General features: G+C 42.5%; 1 protein-coding gene across 1 annotated transcript in view; it reads right to left on the bottom strand.

The window, feature by feature from the left end:
- LOC122929523 (tetraspanin-15-like) overlaps positions 1-18,984 on the bottom strand; it is a 238,986-nt gene that overhangs the window by 76,587 nt on the left and 143,415 nt on the right. The window contains exon 5 of the mRNA XM_044283124.1: positions 1,953-2,069. Coding sequence (XP_044139059.1) covers positions 1,953-2,069 — 117 coding nt within the window. The remainder of the gene's footprint in view (positions 1-1,952; positions 2,070-18,984) is intronic.

The following is an 18,984-nucleotide window of genomic DNA, read 5'->3' as shown; positions in this document are numbered from 1 at the left end:
GTAATGAAACATCTCATGGAAGGCTGTGAGCACTTCATTCATAAAAATTACAAGCAATTCTACCTTGCTAAGTTTCCCATGATGATGGCCACTGAATTGAATGATTTAGCCAAAGCTTGAATCATTGCCTCTTCTCACCACGAGTTGTGAGTAACCTGCAAAGTTTTTAACTTGCATACACTAAATAGGACGCCATTTATCAATCTAATATGCACTAACGGGAGTGAGATTTGTATAACATGAGAGAATCTCTGAATTAATACTCATTATTTAAAGTTCCATTAATACGTTGGACACTGCAAAATAGTTTACATACATAACATAATAAATAAAGAACAACAAAACATGAACAGAGTGACAGACTAGTACAGAGAAGGGGAGGACTCTGCCCACGAGGGCTTACCATCGACAAGGGACGGGGACAGCAGGTGAGGGTAGAAGGTGCTCATAAGGCTGAGAAGTGGCAGCAGGATTATTGTAGGTTGTAGGCTTTTCTGAAGAGGTGAGTTTTCGGGTTGCTTTTGAAAGTGTGTTTGGTGGGGGACAGTCTCATGCTTTGAGGTATGTAAGGAGTTCTATAGCGTGGATGATGCAGGAGAAATCTTGGAGATGACTGTGTGAGGAGCAGGAGACCAGGGAAGGGTGTCTAAGTAGGATTGGAGATTAAGTGTGAGGAGGTATCAGGAAATTAGGTATAGAGGAGACAGATTGGGAATGGTCTTGTATATCATTGTTAATATGTTGAACTGAATTTGGTGGGCAATGGGTGATTAGTTAGGGGACTGGTAGAGGGGAGAGAAGTGACATTTTATACATGTCCCACAAACTGCCCACATTCTGCCTCTTAGAAGGTCAGAGGAAACATAATGCTGCAGTGCAGGTAACATAGTTACATAGAAATAGTAAACATTTTAACATACTAGCTCATATTTTTGTGAGGATTTGCATTAGTTATTATACATTGACTCCTAGGTAGCAAGACCAGGGGAACTCATGTTCCACAACCAAGGTTAGAAATAGAGATGGGCGAATTGACTTCGGTACTACTTGAAACCGAACCAGAGTTTGGGAAATTGTTTTTTACAATATAAATTAAATTCAGAAGTTATTATGCGAAGTCTTGCGAGACTTCGCGAAGTAATAACTTTGGCTCACCAGAGACAAAACATTCTAATACTGTACAGAGCTCCTGCTCCGTACAGTATTAAATGTTTAAAGTTTTAAGCGATTAGCTCATCTCTAGTTACAAACATAAAACCAGTTTTAAACACAAAACAAAACTTTTCACTTCTTCACAAGGGGCATAAAAATGTCAGATTGGGGGCCACAGCAGAGAATGTTGCAGTAGTCTAGGCAGGAGATCAAGAGGGTATGCACTAGTATTTTAGTTGACACAGGGTTCAGGAAGGTGCGAATACAAGAAATGTATTTGAGTAGGAGTCAGCAGGATGTGGTAAGGGTTTGGATGTGCAGTTTGAAGGACAGGGCAGTATCAAATGTTATACCAAGGCAGTGGATTTTTAGACTGGAGAAAGCATGGATGGACTGGTCTGTTTGTTGTAGAGCTGAGTGGCATCGTAGGGAAAAGATGATGAATTCAGTTTTCTCCATGTTGAGTTTTAGAAAATGGGAAGAGAAGACAGGGGGGGATATAGCTGATAGACATGCTGGGATTCTGGATAGTAGGGAAGTCACATCTGGGCCAGAGAGGTAAATCTGAGTGTCATCAGTGGTACTGTAAGTCATGAAACTATGAACTGCCCTAGGCCCAAGCTGTTTGAACTATTGACAAGGGTGACAAATCTTATATCTTATAACCTCCTTGCACATATAACTAAAGTTCTTCTCTCATGCTGCCTCAGCACTCTGGTACTGTCACATTTTCAGCTTAAATGTTTCATATTACCTAAAAAAATCTTAAAATTAAATACAATATTACTTTTTGGTCTTACCGTTCCGGTTATACAGCATGTGTATGGCACCCCACAGGATAGAGGGCCGGTGCTGTTGCATGAATGATATGGATTCACCTTCCAGTCTGTAAACTGGTCTCCTCCACAGCATGAAAACTGCAGAAAACACAAGACGATGTCCATGAGAAAGGCAGAACTAAGAGTATTTCTACTTATTAAAAAAAGATTCAAAGACTTTGCTTACAGAAAATGTACACAGTTGTATGTTACTGTCGATAAGTCAAAAACCTCACAAATGCAACTGTGAACAAATACACCGCATTACTGTAGCACTGTGTTTTACACAATATCTTAAACTCATACTAAATACAAATTCTCTGTAAAAAATATGTGACTAAAACAGTAACATGAGCATTTAAAAAAAATTGCCTGGGCTTCCTTCGTTAGAGTTTGACTTTGCCTACAGTATTCAAGAGCTTACAATGTCCATTTAAACTGGTTGACCGTTTCAGATAACAAATTTCCATATGACTGCCCATATACCATAACCATTACCTCGACATAAATGTAACCTACCAGGGAGGAAATCTGGAGTAGACTGCTTAAACGATATGGACACCTTTGGGGGTACTTTTAGGCCAAAAAAAACAATTATCTTTATTAAAGATTTTCAACATAGTGTCTTCTACAACTTTCAGTTTCACTGCATCTACAGCCTATTGTTCTCTGCCTCACACTGACTCTATCAGGGAGCTGCTTTGATGGCAGCTGAGAAGCTCTGACAGAAGCCTTTCAGAACCTCCTCCTTGAGTTTTCATTGTTTTTGGTTTTCAGTTCCTCATCTCATTAGCCTCTCTCAGCTGTCATGTAGTTGGACTGATTGCATCCCTTTAAATTCCTCCCCATAATGCATTAGTGTGCGGTTTATACAGCTTCCTGGAGTCTTCTACAAGTTAAGTGTTGTACATTCATTTGTGATTTTCTGTTTGCTGGATCCCAGGTGACCCTGACTCCCTCCGTGTCTAGTGTAGGGAGCCGGTGGTCGTGTCCCTTCACTATTGTAGGGTGTTCAGGTGTTGTATAGTCGAGGTACGAGGATATGCGATCATCCACCATTGGGATTATCGCATAGGCTGAGCAGTAAGGGAGAGAGCCAGGTCTGATGCAGGGGTCTCCCTTTTTGTTCCTTAGTTTTGGATCCAGTGAGTCATATATTCATTTTGCATTGTCTTGTTTCCTGTACACCTTCCGTGACACCCTATCTCTGAACTCCTGACAGCTTATAAACACTTATAATAGTTAAATTCTTCACAAATTGATAAGAATACAGCTTAGGCTACTTTCACACTTGCGTTCAGAGCGGATCCGTCCGAGACGGATCCGCTCATATAATGCAGACGATGGATCTGTTCAGAACGGATCCGTCTGCATTATATTGTAAAATAAATTCTAAGTGTGAAAGTTGCTCAGACGGATCCGTCCAGACTTTACATTGAAAGTCAATGGGGGACGGATCCGTTTGAAAATTGCACCATATTGTGTCACCTTCAAACCGATCCGCCCCCATTGACTTCCATTGTAAGTCTGGACGGATCCGTTTGCCTCCGCAAGGCCAGGCGGACACCTTAACGCTGCAAGCAGCGTTCAGGTGTCCGCCTGCTGAGCAGAGCCCAAACGCTGCCAGACTGATGCATTCTGAGCGGTTCCGCATCCAGGTCCTGATGCAGCAAAGCAGCCCCAAACCATTATGTCCCTACAACCATACTTCACAGTTGGAATGAGGTTTTGATGTCAGATGTCATTCTGAGTGGATGCGGATCCGCTGCCAGACTGATGCATTCTGAGCGGATCCGCATCCACTCAGAATGCATTAGGGGTGGATGGATGCGTTCGGGCCGCTTGTGAGAGCTTTTAAACGAAACTAACAAGCGGAGCCCCGAAAGCAAAAGTGAAAGTAGCCTTATATACTAAAAACTGAAAGCTGTAGAGGAAAAACATTTTTTTTAATTTTTATAAAAGAACTATAAAAAAATAAAAAAAGATTTTTAGTTCAAAGTGAGTAAAAGGCAATGATAAAAAATTGCCTCCAAAAGGTGTCCATAGCCTTTAAAGTAAGGAATGGGTGGTTTGGCCCCTAAATACAGTTGCAAGAAAAAGTATGTGAACCCTTTGGAATGATATGGATTTCTGCACAAATTGGTCATAAAATGTGATCTGATCTTCATCTAAGTCACAACAATAGACAATCGCAGTCTGCTTAAACTAATAACACACAAAGAATTAAATGTTACCATGTTTTTATTAAACACCATGTAAAACTTCTGAGTGCAGGTGGAAAAAGTATGTGAACCCTTGGATTTACTAACTGGTTGAACCTCCTTTGGCAGCAATAACTTCAACCAAACGTTTCCTGTAGTTGCAGATCAGACGTGCACAACGGTCAGGAGTAATTCTTGACCATTCCTCTTTACAGAACTATTTCAGTTCAGCAATATTCTTGGGATGTCTGGTGTGAATCGCTTTCTTGAGGTAATGCCACAGCATGTCAGTCGGGTTGCGGTCAGGACTCTGACTGGGCCACTCCAGAAGGCATATTTTCTTCTGTTTAAGCCATTCTGTTGTTGATTTACTTCTATGCTTTGGGTTGTTGTCCTGTTGCAACATCCATCTTCTGTTGAGCTTCAGATGGTGGACAGATGGCCTTAAGTTCTCCTGCAAAATGTCTTGATAAACTTGGGAATTCGTTTTTGCTTCGATGATAACAATCCATCCAGGCCCTGATGCAGCAAAGCAGCCCCAAACCATTATGTCCCTACAACCATACTTCACAGTTGGAATGAGGTTTTGATGTTGGTGTGCTGTGCCTCTTTTTCTCCACACAATATTGTGTGTTTCTTCCAAACAACTCAACTTTGGTTTCACCTGTCCACAGAATATTTTGCCAGTACTGCTGTGAAACATCCAGACGCTCTTGTGCAAACTGTAAATGTGCAACAATGTTTTTTTTTTTTTTTTGGACAGCAGTGGCTTCCTCTGTGGTATCCTCCCATGAAATCCATTCTTGTTTAGTGTTTTACGTATTGTAGATTTGCTAACATGGATGTTAGCATATGTCAGAGACTTTTGTAAGTCTTTAGCTGACACTCTAGGATTCTTCTTCACCTCATTGAGCAGTCTGCACTGTGCTCTTGCAGTCATCTTTACAGGACGGCCACTCCTAGGGAGAGTAGCAGCAGTGCTGAACTTTCTCCATTTATAGACAATTTGTCTTACTGATGAACAGCAAGGCTTTTGGAGATACTTTTATAACCCTTTCCAGCTTTATGCAAGTCAACAATTCTTAATTGTAGGTCTTCTGAGAGCTCTATTGTGAAAGGCATCATTCACATCATGCAATGCTGCTTGTGAAAAGCAAACCCAGAACTGGTCTGTGTTTTTATAGGGCAGGGCAGCTGTAACCAACACTCCAATCTTATCTCATTGATTGGACTCCAGTTGGCTGACACCTCACTCCAATTAGCCCTTGGAGATGTCATTAGTCTAGGGGGTTTACATACTTTTTCCACCTGCACTGTAAATGTTTACATGGTGTTAAATAAAAACATGGTAACATTTAATTCTTTGTGTGTTATTAGTTTAAGCAGACTGTGATTGTCTATTGTTGTGACTTAGATGAAGATCAGATCACATTTTATGACCAACTTGTGCAGAAATCCATATCATTCCAAAGGGTTCACATACTTTTTCTTGCAACTGTATTTTGCCCAGGTGGGTACACTAGTTTTAGGGAGCCTTTTAAAAGTGTCCAGTACTATGCCCTAAATAAAGAAATCTACTCCCCTGCTCTCTGCCAGCGCAGAGCTCCTCTCACTGATGCTTCTGGTTTCAGGCTTGTACACATCTGGATGGGGTCACAAGTGCTGCTGTGTTCCCTTACTGGCCTCAGCAGTGACTTGTCCCCAAGCAGTATATGGGGTTACTATTGAGGTTAGTGATTGGGCACAGGGGTGCATGTGACCCTGTCCGGATGCCTACAGGGTGCTATATTTAAAGGGCATCTGTCTGCAGATTTGTACATGAAACTGGCTGACCTTAAGCATGTGCGCTTGGCAGGTAAAGGCATCATTTCGCAACACATTTTCTCAGATTTAGGTATACAACAGTATAGATAATTATTAGAGACCACCTGAATCAAACAGAATTAATAGAGTAAGTGGTCAATTATTAAAACTTAACGTTTAATATAGTAGACATAGAAAATTGGTCCCACGATAATTAGATACAATAAATACAAAAAAGGAAGCAATGCGGCGGTTCACCACGTCGGTAATAATGGTACTAGCAACCAAAACACATTAACGAAACAAGAGGAGCTCGGCGGCACCAAAGGTAACCATGTGGTCCTACCGCTCTGATGAGATGCTCCTTGGTACAACGAATGCCCAGCTGGTGTTAATAGATGTACACACCGTCGCTGAAGGCAGTTGTGAAACACAGGGTTAAGGGTGCTAGGTATGCTGGCCCCAGTAATGCCCTAGGGACCTACAATGACCTAAGTGACCTGACCACGGATCCCCGTGACCAGTCACACGCAGGAACCTAACCCTGGAATTTGTGCGCCCTAGAAAGCCCTCGCCTGCCTGATCCCTACACGCATGCTTCGCTGAAAAGATGAGTAAGAAGCTCATCAGGGGAAACACGGGAGTTTGGGCTAAAGCTGTGCAGGGTACACTGACAATAATATCTAATGTGTGTTCTGTACAGAGGCAAAGTGTGACCACGATCCTGATGTGGAAAAGGGTGGCCAAACTAACTGTAGGGTAATAGGGGGAAAAACTGATGCTGAGCCCCTCTCCTACTAACAAACTTATGGCGCATGGGCTGATGTAGCCTGAGGTAGCGCAGAAAACCGCCACCTTTTAAAGAAGAAGCCGGCCTCAGAACGAGGCTTGGCTAGGACACTCCTACCTGACCCGGAAGATGCGGTGCGCCTGCGCGAAGAGACGGATCGCATGAAGAAAGGGGGAGGTCATAAGGCGGATGCATGTGACTGGGATGACGTCACCGCGTCCAATCTCGTGTGTTCATGCGAGATCACGCAACAGTTGCCATTTGTGGATGGACTTTTCTTCTGTTTGCCATCCAATTATGATACTATGGGAAAACTGTTCCTGAATATATTAAAGGGCATCTGTCAGCAGGTTTGTCCCTATGACACTGTCTGACCTGTTACATGTGCATTTGGCAGCTGAAGGCATCTGTGTTGGTCCCATGTTTATATGTGCCCGCATTGCTGAGAAAAATGATGTTATAATATATGCAAATGAAAATCTAGGAGCAACGGGGCACTGCTTTTAGTCCTAGAAACTCTGCTCTCTCTGCAACTGCTGCACCCTCCTTGACAGGGCCAGGAAAGCGTGATGAGGTTTTCACTGCATGGACCTGTCACTCAGAGGGCAGGGGGCACAGCAGCTGCAGAGGAAGCAGAGCCTCTAGGTGTAATAGCAACGCCCCCAGTGCTCCTAGAGTCTAAACATCATTATTCTCAGCAATGCGGGCACATATGAACATGGGACCAACACAGATGCCTTCAGCTGCCAAGCCCACATGTAACAGGTCAGCCAGTGTCATAGGGACAAACCTGCTGACAGATGCCCTTTAATATATTCAGGAACAGTTTTCCCATAGTATCATAATTGGATGGCAAACAGAAGAAAAGTCCATCCACAAATGGATGGCAAAAAGAAGTGAATGACTTGTGAAGCCCAGGTTTGTGGATCGATCAGTGGTCAGAGATCAGTGATATTACGGATCTCTAGGTAACTAAATCGGAGAAAATGTGTTGCGAAATGACAGGAATAATGTAGTTACTGTATAAATAAGAGTAGCAATAAATAGGAAGAGTATTACTACACTGATTGATTAATTTTTATCTGCAGGCCATCAAGGGAATGAGGTAATGGCTTTATCCACTGTAAATGGACCATATAGATAATCACATTAATGGACTCTTCACTTTGGAAAACGATGGAAAGTGGATTATTGTATTATTCTATGGACTGATAGAGACATGAGCCTGAGCTTTATACATGTCAACAGAGATTGTATTTATGGATTGAAAAAGTGAGCATACCATTTTTTTTTAAGTGCGCCTGTCATCCTTACATTAATGTATGTTATACGGTAATGGTTCACATGCCAGCATCGGATCTATTTAAAAAAATCATACAAGTCCACAGAGACTAAATACCTATGTCTACCGTCTAGTTGGCCTCCATAATTAATGCATTTCAGAGCAAACTCTGTATATTACTGAATGTTCAGCTGCCCATACACATAGCAATAATTCATAGGAAAGTCTTAGATGAATTATAGATAAAATATAACAAAACAACACAGCTGCGTAATACAAGGACCAGTTCATTAGTAGAATATACTAAAACAATAATATATTTGCGATTAGTGGTGTCCACGAGTTCTTAGACATGAGCCATAGTCGCTCTCTGCCACACGTATGCATACTCGCATCAAATGTGTATGAACCTATATGAAGAGCTATGGACCGTCCAGTTACCATAAACTACCGGGAGAAACGCTATATATGAATAAAGATATAAGCATTCAATGCAATATCGGGAATCGCAAACAGAAGAAAAAAACTTTTTTGCAGGAAGGCCACACCTAAAGTGAAGGTCAATGTGAAGTGTCCTACGACTGGGGGGCACAATTAACGCAACTGAAATCGTAAAAGTATAGAATGGTATGTACCCTGCACACACTAGGTGGCTCCACCAAGAGAAATTCCTCAATTATTGCACACTTTGTATGTGTTAGTTGCTTCAATCAATGTCCTAGAAAGAGAACTGAAAAATATAAGACAGCCGGGAAGCTGTCCTACATTTAGAACTGGCGCTGGATGCGCCGAAGTTATGGAGAAGCTAATGCCTCTTCGTAACTTCGGCGCATCCTCCGCCAACTATCTGGCTTTATTAAGCCCGGTGTATAGAACTACGGTCCTAATACATGTGCCCCTATGTGTATATGTGGGTGTTGTGTTTATTATATACAGTACAGTTTTAGGCAAAGTAAGAATGCTTTCAAAATAGAGTGACATGACTCCCACTTTATAAATGTTATAACATTGTCAACTGGACAGGATAAATCTATAAGATACTCAATGTTCAATTATTGCCCATAAAAACCCAACAAAAAACAACACTGCAAATTGCTATAAAGCATATTTCATGAATATGCAATTTTTATTAAAGTCCCATGATAAGTATAAGGCTACTTTCACACTTGCGGCAGTGTGATCCGGCAGGCAGTTCCGTTGTCGGAACTGGCCGCCGGATCCGCCGATCTGCTGCTGCCTGAAAGCATTTGTGAGACGGATCCGGATGCGGATCCGTCTCACAAATGCATTGCAAGGACGGATCCGTCTCTCCGCTTGTCATGCGGACCGACGGATCCGTCTTGTAAATTTTTCTCATTTTTACCGATCTGCGCATGCGCATGCCGGAACGACGGATCCGGCATTCCGGTATTCTGAATGCCGGATCCGGCGCTAATACATTCCTATGGGGAAAAATGCCGGATCCGGCGTTCAGGCATGTCTTCAGTTTTTTTGGCCGGAGAGAAAACCGTAGCATGCTGCGGTTTTCTCTTTTGCCTGATCAGTCAAAACGACTGAACTGAAGACATCCTGATGCAAACTGAACGGATTATTCTCCATACAGAATGCATGGGGATAAAACTGATCAGTTCTTTTCCGGTATAGAGCCCCTGTGACGGAACTCTATGCCGGAAAAGAAAAACGCTAGTGTGAAAGTACCCTAATCCGTCTGTGCTGGTGTTTACCTGAAAATTGGAAACAGATTGGGTTCTCTCTCAACTTATTTTTTTATGCTCTATAAAAGTCATACTCACTATCAGCAATATTTTTGAAGCCTAGAGAGATAAATACTTTACCACTTATACAGGGCTTTTCTGAAACTTAGGTATTGGTAGCCTATTCTAATGATAGGTCATCCATTATCAGGCTGGTGGGGGTCTAACACCTGGCACTCCCACTGAACAGCCCATCTTGGGCAGCTGCTGGTGCCAGGAACCATACAGTGGACGGAGCCAGAAGCACAAGGTTACGCTCACTGTGTAGTGGCTGTGCTAGGGTACGGCAGATCAGCTCTCATTCAACTGAAAGGGAGCTGAGCTGCAGTACGCTAGTATCGGAAACGTTGCACCGGCGGCTACCCAAAATTAGCTAAATCGACGGGGGTGCCTGGTGTTGGACCACCACTGATCTAATATTGATGACTCATGAAGTCCCGGAAAACCCCTTTAAAGATTATTCAAAAGGGTCACCTTTTTGACATATTCACTGGATATTTTATAAATGATTAATTGGTGGGGGTTCCCCCTAATGTGTGTCCGCATCTCTTTTCAGACTCCACCTGCATATGTCCACATTGGTTTGAGGAACTGGGGATCATCTTTGAATACTACATAAATATCAATATCCTTATTTAATTGTATTTTTGTAATGACCCCCTTTAGCTGCAGAGGAGATCAGACGATGGCACCATGCGGGGCAGACCTGCACACAGATACAGGCTGTTTTATCCGCATGCTGTTTCACTCTGATACGTTTTCACTGTAGCTCTGCGGGTGACTAACATTACTCTGGCTACTGACAATGAATTCCAATCATATCGTTTTATCACTTGTAGTGATTTATGCGATTTTCTAAAAATGGCCTTTAAATGGCCTTTAATGGAAACTGCTTCTGCAAGCACCTGAAAGGGGAGCTAATAATCCTTGTGGCAGGCGCAGCACTATGAAGTGCCTTTTGCGCTTGTGGCATTAGAAGAATTTTGATATCTCTGACTTTTTAGTCTAACTAGACTGTCTATTACTCTGTAATTCCTCTAGGTTTGAAGAGCACACCAAATGCTTGAAATAACTTATTTATTAACTTCAACTTTTCTTCATATATAACACTGCCGCCTCCATATCAGATAGTCCATGTACATAACACGTGTTGGATAAAGTATCATAAAATGGCAGTATGCATAAGATAGTGGTTTAACTGTTCAATCTTGTCATTCAACATAAAATGGTGGATAAATTTCTCTCTTGAGTATCTGTACTCTCACTTTAAGTTATTTAAGCACTTTATGATCTCTCTGAGAGGTGTATCTGAGGTTAACCAATAGTTCACTTGATCTACTTGGTTTGCCGTTTTCTCTATACAATTGCTTATGATCTGGTATGAGCAGTTTGCATTTGTATGCAATTTGTTTGGATTGTATGGCTTATTGGTTCGTTTGTATGGTTTGTTTGTATGGTGGAACTGTAAGTAAACATACATATAAATAGTTCAGTATACAGTTCTAATCACTATATTAACAGTAGGAACATTATATAACTGTTTCAAATACCTATTTTGGCCTCTCTGCTTCCATAAAAACAGCTCTTAGTGGACTGTGTGTCTGTTCAGCTCCTCTCTCTGGTGAATAATGATTCCAGCAGCTCCTGCTAGGGAAATTTCCCACACAAGCTGTGTGTGAGGCTGTCTGTAATTGGTCAAAACTCCTGGGCTGTGTGAGGCTAGAAAGGGTTGGTCAAGACTCCATCTTAGCAACATCAGTTTAACTCTATGCTTTCTGTTGTGTCTGCTGTATCATTTAGCTTACCTTACATTATATAATGAATCTTAAAGGTATACTATCTTTTCTGCTTCTGTGAACACAATATATATAACAGTTATAGGACATCCAAACATAAAGTCACTGTAAATAACTCTGCTTCTGTCTTTAACACACAAACATAGGGACTGTATTAAGGTTATTGGCAGGTCTAGCTGTATAAACATATAAGCTATGTTAGCAACCTAGGACAGGTCTTAGCTGGCCAGCTACAATCATCAGTTCAGGATCTTCATCTACGTGCCAGAGAACACTTCTTACGTTGGAGGACCCAATATAGTTTTGTATGACAGCCCACATTCAATGGGAATTTTTTAATGCCTCATTTCTCCTGTGGTTTTTCTGAGCCAAGTTTCCACATTTTTAGCGGATCATTGGGGTTTACAGCAGCCGGACATCTGATAAAGAATCTAACAATAAGGGCCTTTTTCAAAGCAAACCTTTCCTGGTCTCCAATGAAGGAATGGTAGTGGACAAAAAGCTTGTTGTGCAGCCAGCCAATCTTGTTCGGAAGTACCCAGCCCCATCTGTTGTGTAATGGAGGGAGCTGGTTACTGCCCGAAGCACCCAATGAAGTGTATGGGATTAGCGATGCAGTAACCACATACATTGGGTGGAGCTTTGTAGTAACGTCTCTTACTTGCGACATTAAACCTACCCCCGAATAGCTGACTGGAGATAGGCTATCAAAATCTTATTCACACTAGGTTGAGAATAGGCCAACAATATTTAATGACTGGACAAACCTTTAATATTTCCACCTCTTCAATGCCTCTCCTAACTGATGAACAAGGGTACTGCAGTTACCAAAGGGATATTAACTGAAAATAGGATTTAATCTTCACATATTTTCTTATTCCTGAAGGAAAGTGAAATATACTCTGTTAAAGCCCCCCAATATATTCAGCACACCTTGGGGAGATCCACTGGATCAAATGGTAAATCAATTCTGTGCAGTGATTTATGTGTAGATGATGTGATTAAGATGTCTTCCTACCTCCGCTACCTTCTACGCATACAATGACATTGTAAATCAGTTTTCCAATGTTTACTGCAAGCCATGTCATTCACTGAAATCACACAGCCAGTTTTTCTTTCCTCACCATACGCTCTAGTATTATATATTATATTCCATGAATTTTGCATACTATTTCTAACCACAGTATGTATCCTGCTTTAATTACGGGATGTCACGGGCTGAAAGGAATGGTCTCCTGTAGCCAGATTGATAGACCTAGCCTCGTATTTGAATAACTAACATAAAATGCCATAACAAGCCAAATTAATTTAACAGCCACAACCTTGTGACATGCAGAATGGATGTCCTGAATACAGCTTCATGCTAGGAATGGAATGCATTATCAGAAAATCCCTAGTTACAGCTGGCTTTTGCTGTAAATTAATGATACGAGATACCATGCATAGAACATAGATTTTACTTAACAAGCCGGCTGTTAAAGGTGTAGAGGCACAAATTATAATAAAGACTGCAAAATGATGAAATACATGAATATGGGCAATTTACAATACTAATATTCAGAATTTCCATTAGTGGGTTACTATTAATAGTATAATTTACAATGTTACTCTGATGCCTTAAAACTGAATTGTTATAGGATTTATGTATTGATCCTCTTAATTTTTTTCAAGTTTGATTATGATTTTTATACCACATCTTTGCTCTTAACCTTTTTTTAAGCTGCCTCCTACAAGTTTCAGAGACATTACCCCATCTATGACAACAGAGACTATGGCAGGTATATGGTTCCATAACTGGTAATAAACATCTGAATTAAGGATGAACAAATGGATTCTTTCCCAAAAAGTTCAGATTCTGACTAACCTGAATTTTTTTTCGAATTGTTTGGGGCGTATGAGAGAGAAATTCTAGCATGCTGCTGTGGGTTTCTTGCCTGCCTATATACAGTGGATATAAAAAGTCTACACCCCCTGTTAAAATGTCAGGTTTCTGTGCTGTTAAAAAATGAGACAATGATAAATCATTTCAGAACTTTTTCCACCTTTAATGTGACCTATAAACTGTACAACTCAATTGAAAAACAAACAGAAATATTTTAGGCAGAAGGAAGAAAACAAAAAAAAACCTCAAATAATGTGTGCACACCCTCTTATAACTGGGGATGTAGATGTGTTCAGAATTAAGAAATCACATTCAAAATCATGTTAAATAGGAGTCAGCATACACCTGCCTCTGATTAATCCCAAATAAAGTTCAGCTGCTCTAGTTGGTCTTTCCTGAAATTTTCTTAGTTGCATCCCACAGCAAAAGCCATGGTCCACAGAGAGCTTCCAAAGCATCAGAGGGATCTCATTGTTAAAAGTTATCAGTCAGAAGAAGGGTACAAAAGAATTTCCAAAGCTTAAGATATACCATGGAACACAGTGAAGACAGTCATCATCAAGTGGAGAAAAAAATGGCACAACAGTGACATTACCAAGAACTCGACGTCCTTCCAAAACTGATAAAGACGAGAAGAAAACTGGTCTGGGAGGCTACTAAGAGGCCTACAGCAACATTTATGGAGCTGCAGGAATCTTGGGACAAATGATCTGGTTTGCAATGAGGTTTCAAAGGTGAAGGAAGATTTTCACACACTCGGAAATTATATACGGGAGGTTGCATCAACTGTTTCATTCTCTGCAGTTTTGTCTGTGCATAACCTTCAGCATGACAGGAAGATGCGCATTAAGGAATTCAATGTATGGCTTGGTGAATGGTGTCTGAACAAGGGTTTGGCTTTGTGTCTCATGTTAGCTCTAGTTTAAATGGAAAAGAACTGTACAAGAAAGATGGTTTGCATCTTTCTCTCAAGGGAACGAATGTCCTCAGTGAACAGTTCAAAATATTTGCTAAGGAGCATTTAAACTAGGAAAGGGGGGCAAAAAATGATAATCAAGCAGTCCGACTGCCCCCCGGAACAATGCCAGAAGATGCCAGTAGCACATAGGTTAAGAAATGACAAGCTCAGAATCTTGTCTACAAATGCTCGCAGTTTAGGGAATAAGATCAATGAACCTGAATCTATAATGGCATCTGAGAATACAGATTTAGTGGTTGTTACTGAGACGTGGTTCAATGGGAGTAATGACTGGGATATAACAATACCAGGGTTCTCTCTATATAGGAAAGACAGAGAAGGTAAGAAAGGGGGAGGGGTGGCCCTGTATGTGAAAGATAGCATAAAATCTAATTTAGTTAGCAAGTCCAATTTACAGTCAGTTTGGGTTACCTTCAGCTTGATAATCATAACGGAACTCGTATATAGACCACCTAGCCAAGTCAAAGAATTAGATGATCTACTAGTTGAGGAAATAGCTAAAATGACATTGAAAGGGGAAGTTATAATTATAGGAGACTTTAATCTTCCTGATGTAAACTGGAAAACCAAAATAGCTAGTTCTGCCAGGAGTACAGATATTCTCTATTCCCTACTGGGATTATTTCTACAGCAAGTAGTTGAGGAGCCAACCCGGAAGGAGGCCATTTTAGATTTAGTATTCACAAATGGGAATTTGGTATCTGATATTACTGTAGGGGAAAGCTTGGGATCTAGTGATAACCAGTCAGTGATGTTTTGTCACACCACACAAAAACAAAAGTTTTAAATTTTATAAAAACTGACTTTTCTAAAATTAAATTAGTGGTATACGAGTCCCTATCAGATTGGAAATGTTTCAATGGAGTCCAGGAGAAATGGGACTACTTAAAAGTGGCACTATTGAAGGCAACAGATAATTGCATTAGGCTTGTCAGTAAAAGCAAAAAAAGGAAGAGACCACTGTGGTACTCAGCAGAAGTGGCCAAAATCATTAAAAACAAAAAGATAGCACTTAGTAATTATAAAAAATAAAAAAACGAGGATGACAGGCAAATTTATAAGATTAGGCAGAGAGAGGCCAAACAAGTTATAAGAGCTTCTAAAGCACTGGCAGAAGAGAAATTTGCTCAGTCAGTGAAAAAAGGCGATAAGATATTCTTCAGATACATAAATGAAAAAAGGAAACTAAAACCAGGAATTACCAAATTAAAAATGTAACGGACCGTTTCGGCAGACAACGGGTTAAAATCCGTTTAGGCGATATGCCCCTTTCCGAGAGACAGGCACAGCTACTGCAGAACACCAAACTACCGAACTGGATACAAAATAGCACTCCAAACTGGAACCTCGCGAATAGCTGCCAGCAGACGAACAGGAAAAGCATACAATCAGCTTACACTCCTGGCAATCAGTCTCCAACAGCATACAAGGAATCCCCCCAATAATGAGACAAGGCTCTGTGTTGAGGGTCAAGCAGTCGTCTGACGTGCTGGCACACCCAGCCTGGTTTTTATTACAGTTGTGCAAATACAGGACAGATACAACACATCCCCACAATGCATCATGGTTTCCTCCTCTCTGTCCCGGAGACCACCGAGGGCAATCCAATTATCTCTCAGGACAAAAGGAAATCGCCAATACACATGTGGAGACAACAGGACAGACATCACCATTTAAACACACAATGGGACAATAGAAACACACCCACACAAAATCCTCCCCTCGGCCGGTGATGATTATTGAACACACTGGCGAATATAATTATCAAAGGCAGAGAAATACAGTTTTATAAAACATATCCCAGGAACCCCAAAACATGCAATAACCCCATAACCAATATATTCCCGGACTAGGGGGATCTGGGTGAACCACATATCCAAAATTCACCCACATCCGTTCAGTAGTTTGGAAGATCCAGTTACACTGAAAATATACAAGTTATACAGAAAATGGTCACTAATAAATGTGTCCCCTGTTTGGTAGTTTCAAACTACTGAATGATGTCTCTGTGCACCAAATACAGGAAAGATAGCACCGTGTTGAAAAGTCAGAACAGGGTCTGTGAGTTAAAATGGCCGCTATCTATTGTTCTCACCATGTGCTTCATCCAAGCAAGTAAGGCAAATGATGCAATCCAGGGACAGAGGGCTCCGTCCCAAGTGCCTTAAGACCCAATAACTTAAGGGACCATAATCCCAGGGCAGGAGGCTGGCAAACAGCCCCCTCCAAAACACTGTGGCGAGGTTGGTTTCGCCACACATCTCCCCCCCCAGGGAAGACTAACCAGATAACTGACCTCACGCCGGTCGGTACCTGAGTTAGTCTGGCAGCCCACCCACAACCCAATACTGGACCTGTTGAATCTAGGGGCATGGCTCTGTTCTGTATGTCCCCAGCTGTTGAGTGTGCATCTGCTACTCCTTGCTTTGTGGTTCTCCAGCTTGGAGCTGTAGGTACTTGGTGGGCAGAGGCCGACTGCGCTCTGCCCAGATGCCAGCTCTTCCGCTGGGGATGCCTGTGGATAGTCAGTCTCTGGACAAGAGGATAGGGGAGGGCAGAGGCCGACTGCCCTGATGCCAGCTCTTCTGCTGGGGTGAGGGGGGTACAAGCCAGTCCTGTAACAAGGGGGTCGGTGGAGCAGAGGCTAGCGGCTCTCTGCCCTGATGCCAGCTCTTCCGCTGGGAAGGCATCAGTGGGTATTGCAGGCTCATCCCCTGCCCCCAGAACTCGGTTGGGAAGTAGCTGGGAAGGGGAGGGCTCGCTTACCTCCTCCTCCTGGTATCCCTGCGGAGATGGCTGGAGATCTGGTTTTTTGAGGGGGAGACCGACTGTCTCCTCTTCGGCTAAACAGCCCTGTTGCTGGGGGACAGGACCGACTGTCCCTACCCCCTGTGCTGTGAGTGCAGAGACCACGGTCCCATCTGCACAGTTGTGGGGCTTACTGTCTCCCCCTGGTGCGTTAAGCTGCCGCTGGGGAATGGAGACTAGGCTCTCAGTTCCCAACAAATCCTTCTGTTGCTGTGAGATGGAGACTGGGCTCCCAATTCCCAACAACTCAATCTGCTGCTGGGGAAAGGAGACTGGGCTCTCTATTCCCTGCTGGACACTCTGCCGCTGGGGGACAGGACCGACTGTCTCTGCCCCCTGTAACTCCGCCTGCCGCTGGGGAATGGAGACTGGGCTCCCTCTTTCCCGCAACTGTAACTTCTGATGGAGGTCCACCCAACGTGGCAGCTGACAGTCACCTTCTGCCCGGTATAGTAGGGTCTTGAACACTAGACTCCTCACGAACTTCACGTATTTCTCAGCTGGATTGGGTCCGAAGAAGTTCAGCCGCAACCACATCATACGGTCAAATTCCTCAACAGAGTATCTGTACTCCACTGCTGGTTCCATCCTGGTGCTTTTAGGGTCGCTGTACTGAGACATGCATTGCCCTTAAGTTGTAAAATCCAAAGAAATGGTGTCTCCTGTAGCTGTCCTTCTGGCTGTAGGAACGATCCCCCTGCTTGCCACCAATTGTAACGGACCGTTTCAGCAGAGAAGGGGTTAAAATCCGTTTAGGCGATATGCCCCTTTCCGAGAGACAGGCACAGCTACTGCAGAACACCAAACTCCCGAACTGGATACAAAATAGCACTCCAAACTGGAACCTCACGAATAGCTGCTAGCAGACGAACAGGAAAAGCATACAATCAGCTTACACTCCTGGCAATCGGTCTCTAACAGCATACAGGGAATCCCCCCAATAACGAGACAAGGCTCCGTGTTGAGGGTCAAGCAGTCGTCTGACGTGCTGGCACACCCAGCCTGGTTTTTATTACAGTTGTGCAAATACAGGACAGATAAAACACATCCCCACAATGCATCATGGTTTCCTCCTCTCCGTCCCGGAGACAACCGAGGGCAATCCAATTATCTCTCAGGACAAAGGGAAATCGCCAATACACATGTGGAGACAACAGGACAGACCACCATTTAAACACACAATGGCACAATAGAAACACACCCACACAAAATCCTCCCCTCGGCCGGTGATGATTATTGAACACACTGGCGAATATAATTATCAAAGGCAGAGAAATACAGTTTTATAAAACATATCACAGGAACCCCAAAACATGCAATAACCCCCTAACCAATATATCCTCGGAACCGGGGGATCTGGGTGAACCACATATCCAAAATTCACCCACATCCGTTCAGTAGTTTGGAAGATCCAGTTACACTGAAAATATACAAGTTATACAGAAAATAGTCACTAATAAATGTGTCCCCTGTTTGGTAGTTTCAAACTACTGAATGATGTCTCTGTGCACCAAATACAGGAAATATAGCACCGTGTTGAAAAGTCAGAACAGGGTCTGTGAGTTAAAATGGCCGCTATCTATTGTTCTCACCATGTGCTTCATCCAAGCAAGTAAGGCAAATGATGCAATCCAGGGACAGAGGGCTCCGTCCCAAGTGCCTTAAGACCCAATAACTTAAGGGACCAAAATCCAAGGGCAGGAGGCTGGCAAACAGCCC

This window comes from Bufo gargarizans, chromosome 2 (assembly GCF_014858855.1).
Source record: "Bufo gargarizans isolate SCDJY-AF-19 chromosome 2, ASM1485885v1, whole genome shotgun sequence".
NCBI classification, from domain to species: Eukaryota; Metazoa; Chordata; class Amphibia; order Anura; family Bufonidae; genus Bufo; species Bufo gargarizans.
The sequence above is the reverse complement of the archived record's forward strand: the minus strand, read 5'-3'. Positions and strand labels throughout refer to the sequence as shown.